A 9,939-nucleotide genomic window follows, 5' to 3' on the forward strand; every position below is an offset into this window, starting at 1 on the left:
TTGTATATGGATAAATAAGTAGGCAATAGGCTAAATATGTATTTGTATAGATATTCATATAGCCATCGTGTTATGGACAGTTTTATATTTAACATGTTGGCTTAAAATAGTTTGAATTCAGTTCAATTCATTTCTCTGTATTATTCAGTTCAGTTTTAATCTAATTCTGATACTTTCACTGGAATTCTTTGTCAAGTCTTAGTCTATGTACCAGTTTTGAAGTTTCACAATTATGCCATTGTAGTGAAAAGTAGAAGTGATACTGAGACACAGAGAGAAATGAAAATGAAAGAAAGAAACCCAGCCTATCAGGATCCAGGTTGTGGTTAATTAAAAAAAAATTGTGTTACATAGTTACCCCCTTTTTTTTTCCATCCTGTTTGTAGACCTATTTATGTGTGTGTGTGTGTGTGTGTGTGTGTGTGTGTGTGTGTGTGTGTGTGTGTGTGTGTGTGTGTGTGTGTGTGTGTGTGTGTGTGTGTGTGTGTGTGTGTGTGTGTTTACTGTTACAATGGACCACTTGCACTGAACTTCGTGACGCACTTCCGTTTGGAAACAATACATATCACTTATTTCCGGTTATGTTTACTTTCAATGTACTGTGGTCAATGAGTTGAACAAACGCCAACTAAAAAAAGTGTCTATAATAATATTTTATATTTTGGCCTTTTTTATTGACAGAAGAAGGGATGATCTGATGTTTACTGTGTGCAGAATTTTCAAAACTCATCGGAACATGAAGTTTAATCCAAACCAAGCCAATCTGAGAAAGCTGCGGCTGTTAAAAATACGCCATTATTTCACCACAGGGTGTCAGTGTTCGTCTAAACTAGTGACCGCGACGCTGAAATGTGTGAGAACAGATGAATAACATCAGTACGAACCACGAACATTTATTTATTTGGATTAAATATCTTAATCATTCAGTGTCATTTTTCAATGTCAATCGTTTTACTATTTACATGTTCATGCCCAAAATGCTTAATTAATATTCAAAGAAGTTGACTGTCATTCTCCTCTGCGTGCGGTTCTGATCTCTGATCGTAGGCACCTCGCGAGTATTCATTCATTCAACTATTTTAAAAAGACAGGAATAAAGCACCAATGCACACAAGAAATACTTTTTATTAGTCAAATTCATTAAAAAATGTGAACTCAACAGGTATAGAATATAAGTAGGCTAAGAGAAAAATATTGTTAATGAGAAGACATAGGACTGCTGCAGGTTAGTGAATAAATATATTTATTCAGAATGTAACAGTTGGAAAGAAAATATATTTATAGGAACATTTCAGCAGGCTCGAGATAATTAATACAGAGATCATTATTCATTGTTTTAATCAATTGGCATCCATAAAACGTAGTGATAATCTGCATTCTCATGTAAGGACGTGCGATGAACCATAGACGAACACTCTAACCGGAAACTCCCGATATGTAATAAGTAGAACGCGGAAGTAGTTGTGCAAGTAGTGCATTATGCATGCTACCAAAGGAGGTGTTCATTCACAATATGTAGCCTACCGGACAACACTTTTCAAATATAACTGTATTAAATTGCGCAAACAATAAAATTAGTAAATGCTAAAATGAACGTTTGTGTTTGTTGTTGTTGTTATTCGAATCGACCAATAAGATCGCACTCGACTCGTCATTTCCGGGATTAAGAAATAGCAGGCAGCACCATTTCAGTTCTGCTGCAGAAAGGAGAAAGTTTATAGAAACATAATCATGCTGCACATCTACTTTTTAATGTGTAAGTAGAATATGCATTTATTCTTACATGCACACCGTCATGTATTGCATGATTGCAAGAAAGTAAAACGTAACAGTTAAAAGAACAATAGCCTATACTAAAGTGAAAGTATCTGTATGTTTACAGTAAGTTTCCGCGTTCGCGTCTCCAAAACAAAAAAAGCTGTAGAATAATCTCGTTTGAGTGTGTTTTCACAGTGCAGCCTCTAATAAATACATTAAATGATGTTATAATTTCTGTCCTTCAGTCCATCTGGTTTACTTATCAATGTCAAATGAGGATCAACGCTGGATTAAAATACCATGTCAGGCTAACATTGAACAAGGTGTAAAGTACAGGAGAATCACCTGGTACAAGGTTTGTGTCTGACTGTCTTTTTTTCAAATAGTTAGTATTTCTAAAACCTGTTAACAGTAGCTGCAACCTGTCAATAATAATATTCGCTCAGTCAATACATTTTGTTTATTTCCTTGGATACATATAAGGAGGAATGTTTCCTGGAGCAGTGTGTTATAAAAGCAAGCTTATTTTACAGGTTGAAGAGGGTTCTGATGTGTTGGCTGGACTTGTTTTGAAGGATCTGTTAAAAAACATTACAACACTCTTTAAGTTTGCACATCATTCCTATGAGGTGGGGGAGGACAACTCTCTCCTGGTCCCTGGTCCTGCTGAAGAAGACTGTGGTGTTTACAGATGCACCTTGTGGCCTCCACTGGGTCATTACATTCAGGAAGGAAATACAGAGTATTCAGCAGGTGAGAAGGCAGGGGAGTGGAAGTTATTTTGAATAAAGATTACAAGGGCACGCAAACTATATAAAAAAAATTTGTGATGTGCATGGATAAATCATTTATAAATAGCATATTGCAATATTCCATAAAAAGGAATGGTCAATTTTGAGTTCATGGTGACATAAAGACTCTGCCAGTAATCTTAAAGGGAAAATTTGATCATAATTTACTCGCCCTCAAGTTGTTCCAAACCTGTATGAGTTTCTTTCTTCTGCTGAACACAAAAAATAAGATATTTTGAAGAATGTTGGGCCCCATTGACTTACATCGTTTATTTTTTTTTTTTCATTTGGAATGGCTACCGTCAACTGTCTGGTTACCAACATTCTTCAAAATATCTTCTTGACTTTTAGGAGAAGTATTATAGGAGAAGTATGCCTACCATGATACATTTGTTTCATTTCCACAGTTCCCCTTAAATGATAGCCTAGATGTGATGTGAAAGTTTTGTGTGTGTTTGTTTTTGTGCTTAGACTGCATAAAGCCTCAAGTGCAAGCGGTAAGCAGCAAGAAGGACACACCATCTTCCAATCATCAATTCATCATAGTCGGATGTGTGCTGAGTCTGATGGCTTGTGCTGTTATCATGTTTCTGAACCTCAAAATGATTAAGAAAAATTATTATGAAAAAACTTGTGGAAACTGATGAAAGCATATAAGCGGCCTAACTGTGTTTTGTAATTTAAAAATCATTTTTTGTAAATTAACAGTTGCTGGTTTAATGGAATACCATCTTCCACTATCACTAAATATGTTAGTTTTTTGTACAATAATAACACCATGTTTATTAAAAAGGAATACTGCAAATGTAGCATATGTGTTAAAGCAATGGAAATACAACAATAAAGTAGCATTTTTCTTGTTTTTATTTGTTACTATAAGTGATTTAAGCTATTATTATTAATAGTCATCTTCTGTGATCATTCTTAATAAACACAGCAAGTGTAATGATGATGGAGATGCTGCTCTAATTTTACTGAGCCGAATACTTATTCTCAATACATAATTTCGAATTCATATTAATTTGTTAAATTCACTTCGTTAGGCGGGCATAATTGCAATGACAGGGAAACGAGCCAATCGTAGCATTTTCATAGCCTCCCCCTTTAGCGTGGCTAGGCTCAAAGTAGGCAAAATATGCTACACTTACTTTACCGACTGGTGTCGCTGAAGGACAGTGTTGCTTTAGGAAGACGAGTAAACCATTTGATTTCATAATTCTGTAAATCTGAATTCCTTGAAAATCGCCGTTTACACAACTACAAAATATTGTTCACCTTTGTTTACCGTTACTGTACAGTAGCATAATATATTCCTAAGGGGGGAAATGTTCAGCTTTAATACTAGCCTACTTTTTTGTTTTAAATCTGATGTTAAAACAATGCACAAGTGTATTTTAATGATTTGAGTTACATACTTTGCAATAAAACAAAGCTGTTAAGATGATCCTGATCTTGACAAAACGGCAAGACAGCATTGTGAAACCCACACCATTTTTGTCGGAGTTATTCAGAAAAAGTGATTCTTAAGAACTGTGGGAAGCAGGAGGCAACTTCAGAGGAACCGCGAGCATCACGCATTTCACCATAAGATGATGATTCGCTTGATAGTGTTGGGTGAGTAAGATATCGCTTTCTATTAGCCTAGGCTACTCGTTATTTTACTCACAGCTTTTAGTTCATTTTTAAAGGCCCTTAAAATTCTAATATTTGTTCCAAGCTAAAAGCAGTAAATGGCAACAATCATTTTACGCAATAACTCCAGCATGTAACAAGTGTGTATTAGGCTAGCCTATCTATAGGCTTTGACAAAAACCAAGCAAGTAAAGTTTAGCTACGTCAGGCTCTTTGTGCTCTTGATCCCCCCCCCCAGTGTTTTTTATCTGTAATGTCTGTTCTAGCGTTGAGCCTTAGTATAGTAGTCGGACTCGGCAACGATGAACTCACCTTCGTCACAGCAGATTGCAGAGTTGATATAATTTTGCCTTGTGCCCTTCAAAACTGTAAGAACTACACCTCTGTTACGTGGTACAAGGTGAGTCATGTCCATATATCATGTAATTTACCACAGCATACTTTCTCAAACGTCCTTATCTGATTTGATGAACACCTCGCATGTTTACTTGTCTGACTGCATGAAACAAAACGCTAGGCCTAATTGGTTTTATAGTTAACCTTGTGTATTGTCTAATTTTGCTCACACATGACATAGGCCTATGAGCCGCGGAACAATGTGATGAAAAACTAATTAAAATAAGCTTTTCTAATTAAATGTTATTCAACAAATCTTCATGTGTCTGTAAAACGCATGAGAAACGTCTTATCTTGCATTTACATATAGAAAACCAACGGAAAATTTCGAACGGCCTTTAATGTCTGTGGCTTTAAGCAGGAAACATGCTGACACACATTTCCTTTACACACATTCCTCTTAATTGTACTTGTAATTTTACCTGTGCATGCAGACAAGTGAAAGATGTGGGAAAAAAATTGTGGCCTACATATAGGGCCCTAGGCCTAAAAATAATTAGTGTGCACTGTAAAAGAAAAAAAGCCTATATGATCAATAAGTTGACAACATGTTTTGCATCGTTTTAACTTATCAAAATAAGTTAAACAATTTTAACTTTATTTTTTTTGTTATAAAAGATTCATTCAACTATTTTTTTAGTTGAAATGACTTAAAAATCCAAGTTGATTGTTGCCTACTTAAAAATTTAAGGCAACAACTTTTTTTTACAGTGTGTTTTCAATTTCTTCAGACAATAACATGTATTGCGGTACCACAACTATGTTCTTTACATACTAACTAGTATTCATCACATACAATCTATTCTAATAAAGAGCAGAGCTATGGACTCACTATGTTCTTTTTCTCTCTTTTTAAAAGTTCTACAATAACAGCAGTGACAAATCTACAATGACAATCCTCAAAAAGTCAGAAAATGTCATCCAAACAGATAAGCACAATGATTCTGTGTCACTGGATAAAAACGCATCTTTGGTCTTGAGGAAAGTTGCTCCTTCAGATTCCGGGATCTACAAGTGTTTAATTAGAGCCAAGGCTGGAGGAAAGAACTGTCAAAAGTCGTTTAGACTGAATATCTCAGGTATTTCAATATTAATAAACAGTGAAAATGATTGTGGTTGTAAAATGGTGTATATACACAAAACATACATTTTTGGCAAGTTTATCTAAATAATTGTGGCTTTTCAGTTTAAATGTAGACAAACAATATTTTTTTACTTTGTTGTTCTTTCAGTAATTTTTTGTGCATTATTTCATTTGTTGAAGATAATTCCTGCTGAGATAAAATAGATCTATTTTAGGGTGACCATATTTTGATTACCAAAAACCAGGACACTCGGCCCGGGAAACAGATACTCAAATGATACTCGAAGTTTACTCAAAGATGCCTTATTAATTTCAATACATTTAAAGTAGGCTATGCCGCCTCTGTATGGATAGAAAATTGTTATATTACAAGACACAAATTCAGATAGGCTTCTCAGAGGTTACTCAACATGTTTTATTATGACAGGTTTCAAAAATAATGAATGAAATAATGATAGAAATAATGTCTCTTCTGTATTAGAAAAATAAATATATAAATAATAAATAACTAAAAGAAATACCTCGAAATTGAACAAAAATAGCTCTCACAAACTTACAAAAACGAACTAACAAAAAAAATCTTTAGTTTTCTTCCTCTTTATCCTGTTTTTCTTCCTCATCCTCCTTGTTTGCCCATCTATATTTTGCTGTAGAGCTGATCTTCCCCAGCAGTTTTTTGAAAACCAGGACATTTTCATCACTTTATAAAAAACAGCCAGGACGGCCAGGAGTCCCAGGACAGGATGTGAAAACAGGACTGTTGGTCACCCTAATCTATTTGTCTCCTCAGATTGTGTGTCAACACCTTCACCCATTATCGTTGATTACTCCACCACTAAGTTTATTAATGGGTCATGGGCAAACATCAGCATCCCAGTGACTCATGTGGATGATTCAGAGCTCTTTGTCTTCTGGGGTTGTGTAGGACTAGCTGTGAGTAAACTTGTCCTCAGTGCTGTGTGCATATGGGTAAGTATTTATAAAAATAGCTAATTTACCTCATCTCTTTTGGCATTATTTTAATTATTAGAAGTAATGAAGTAATTCAGCACTGCAGTAGATGTATCCAAACAGACAGATCACTAAGGTTCTAACAGTATTGTGCTGCTGAACCAATGTCCTAAATTATAGAAAAAATTGACTTTGGAATCCTTTTGCTGTTAATGTGTAAACTAAGCTATAAAGATAATTAGATGTTTCTATTTTCAGGTTCTCGTTGAGTTCAGACAACTTAGAAGAAGAAGACAGACCTAGATCAACCATTGTTTTTCATCACCTTCTATGTTTGTTTCCATATCGTCTATATAAATATATAGCCTATAATATATAAAATATTTCCTTACATTCTGCAAACCTGTGGATAGACCATTTGATGTTTTAGTCATTTATTATTTTAATAATTTGAATATGCCTGTGAATAATACATTTAATGAGACAGACATGATGAAACCGTATTGTTGCTCTAACTGATCTGTGCTTTGTATTTGTTATATTTATTTCCATAAATAAAAAAAAGATTTACTCAACCATTTATTGTTCCAAACCCGTATAAAAGAACAGAGTTCTATCTCACTCCAAAAAGCAAAAGCACCATAGTGGTCAATATTACAGTATATTCCAAGACTTCTGAATCCTCATATGACAGCTTATGTGATGGCCAGACTGATATTTAAGTCATTATTCACTCTTTAATCACATAATTAATACAAATAAGAATTATTTATTTGGAATGAAAAGGAAGGGTGAGTAAATAATGGAAGAACTTGTACATTTTTAAATCATTTCTGGGTGAAATATGCAGAGTTCAAAAAAGTGCAGCACGCACATCCAAAGTAATAAAACTGGGTGCTGGACGGACAGATATTTGCAAAGGTAAACAATGAGTCCGCACACCAGAAGATGCTCCTAAGCGAGTTTTAATAGTTGCTCACCTCGTGTAACGTTTCGGGCCCAGCCCTTCATCAGACAATTGTCTGATGAAGGGCTGGGCCCGAAACGTTACACGAGGTGAGCAACTATTAAAACTCGCTTAGGAGCATCTTCTGGTGTGCGGACTCATTGTTTACCTTTGAAATATGCAGAGTGAAAAGGGTTTTCACATCAATTTCATTTTATCCACATTTAATACACTGTAAATAAAAAAATAAAAACCTCTTCATTCTGGATTTATACCAGTGTTATTTTAGTATTATGTATACACTATTATAGTATTTATTAATATTTTGAATTAGCTCTTATTTTTATATATTGTTTTCAATTTCATTTTAGTTAAAATTTTAGTAATTGTGTTATGGTTTAGTCATTTTTATAGTTTTTTAATATAATATTTTGACAAATATTATATACATACATATATATATATATTTAGATTTATTTTTATTTCAGTTTTAGTCATTCTATTTTAATTTACGAAAACTTACAATACTGCTTCTTACGGTATTTAAACAAATTATATTAATACAATTTGTATCTGTATTACTGCTTTAAATGGATCAGTAATAGGGTTAATGACCTAGATTAAGCGAGTGTTGTTGTGCGTGGTCATTTACTGAAGTTTTTTTTTTTTTTTTTGGCGTGGCAAAAGCACCTCTGGTACACCTCTTGGCTATAATTGAATCAGTTTGTCTTTTCCAGCTTGATATCACTGCACACCAAGCAGACGCTTTATGTGATGTGCTGAGAAGATAAGCCGCTGCCAGCACCCCTCCCTCACAAATCTATAGCCTACTGTTCCAGAAGAGAGAAAAAAAATCACACCTGAAAACTTTCTGTTTCAGTATCTTCCTTCTCAATTGAGGCCACTTCTGATGGCATTAAAACCTAGGACCAATCCACCTAAATCCACCTGCTCAATTTCTTCCCCCAGGTCATATCTATATCAGAAACAAGGATTAACTGCCATATCTCTCAGAGACCAATCCCATCTGCAGATCACTATCTTTTTAAAGGAATATTCCAGGTTCAGTACAAGCTCTACTGACAGCATTTGCTTTTATTTATGTTTAGGCTTCTGTGTTTTGCACCAGATCTTGTAAATGTCATACTCAACAAAATCTACAACGACAATATTTTCAGCAGCAAGAGAGTTCAGTTGGCCAGTATAGATGGCAGCTAATTCAATGCCTTAAATTCATTCGATTAATGACATGATTGTGAAATTACTCTATAGCTATAGCTCCCTCTTGTGTTAACTGATTTGTGGACAAATTAAAATGGACTTTATTAATGTGCGTTGCTGTCTTTATTGTGAACGATTTAATGGTGGACGTTACTCCAAAGGGGGAAAAAAAATTCTTTGTAATCTTTACACAGTAGCTCTGGAACAACTTCATCTGAAACAGCTTTCCTTTTCCTGTAACATCACTCATCTTGGTGGCTATTATTAGGTAATTTAACTAATAACCATAACTCTATTCAGTTATCCTTTTTAGCAAACCCACATTCGTTTTGGCTTTATTCAGGTATGTTTTTTTTTCACAATCAAGTTGTTTCCCACTATATGCACTCTATTGGGACACAGCTAATGTTTTGGGTTAAAGGGTTAGCTCACCAAAAAAAAAGAAAATTATCCCATAATTTACTCAACCTAAAGCCATCCTAGGTGTATGACTTTCTTATTTCAGCCAAACACAATCATAGTTATATTAATAAAATATCCAGGCTCTTCCAAGCTTTATAATGGGAGTGAATGTAGATCAAGGCTTAGATCTTGAAGCCCAAAAAGTGCATCCATCTATCATAAAAGTTATCCATACGGCTCTACGGGGTTAATCAAGGCCTTCTGAAGTGAAGAGATGCGTTTTTGTAAGAAAAATATCCATATGCATAACTTTATAAACTATAATATAAACTATATATACAGGCTTACGGTAACAGCTGTACGCAAGTAGTTCCGGCTGAAGAGTGACCTCTGACCCGACGCATGACTCATTGACGAACGTGGAATCACAGAGGATAGAGAAAAACAAAACACCGGTCACGAATTAGAAGTCTAAAGCAAGAATTTTTAAAGAGGCATATAATGCCGAGTTCAGACTGCACGATTTTAGCCCCGATTTTGGCTCGCCGACAGGTTTTGAGAAATCGCCGACAAATGCCCGAAATCACAGGCAAATCGGTGCTCGTTCACGCGAGTGACAATCACGCAGTGTGAATGAGCAAAGACGCGATCTGAGAGAATCGCAGACGAGTCGCCGACGCCCGTGAGATATTTGGCATGCTAAATATCTGGACCTGTCGGCGATTCACAATCCTGCTGTGTGAATGTGTTCCGACTGA

General features: G+C 35.1%; 1 protein-coding gene across 1 annotated transcript; it reads left to right on the forward strand.

The window, feature by feature from the left end:
• Positions 1–3,908: 3,908 nt before the first annotated feature.
• LOC130072381 (uncharacterized) lies at positions 3,909–6,970 on the forward strand. Its single transcript, XM_056237464.1, has 5 exons — positions 3,909–4,163; positions 4,448–4,581; positions 5,437–5,656; positions 6,452–6,630; positions 6,871–6,970. Exons 1-5 carry the CDS (start codon positions 4,139–4,141, stop codon positions 6,913–6,915), a joined length of 603 nt encoding a protein of 200 aa, XP_056093439.1. The 5' UTR covers positions 3,909–4,138; the 3' UTR covers positions 6,916–6,970.
• Positions 6,971–9,939: the final 2,969 nt, after the last annotated feature.

The sequence above is a fragment of the Rhinichthys klamathensis genome, unplaced genomic scaffold, assembly GCF_029890125.1.
Source record: "Rhinichthys klamathensis goyatoka isolate OS25496 unplaced genomic scaffold, OSU_Roscu_1.1 h1tg000487l_1, whole genome shotgun sequence".
Taxonomy (NCBI): Eukaryota; Metazoa; Chordata; class Actinopteri; order Cypriniformes; family Leuciscidae; genus Rhinichthys; species Rhinichthys klamathensis.

Excerpts from the sequence above, each read along its gene's own strand:
- LOC130072381 (XM_056237464.1), top strand. The coding sequence starts at position 4,139 with ATGATGATTCGCTTGATAGTGTTGG. Across the intron at positions 4,164-4,447 it reads GATTCGCTTGATAGTGTTGG|CGTTGAGCCTTAGTATAGTA; the intron begins GTGAGTAAGATA and ends TGTCTGTTCTAG. Across the intron at positions 4,582-5,436 it reads CCTCTGTTACGTGGTACAAG|TTCTACAATAACAGCAGTGA; the intron begins GTGAGTCATGTC and ends TCTTTTTAAAAG.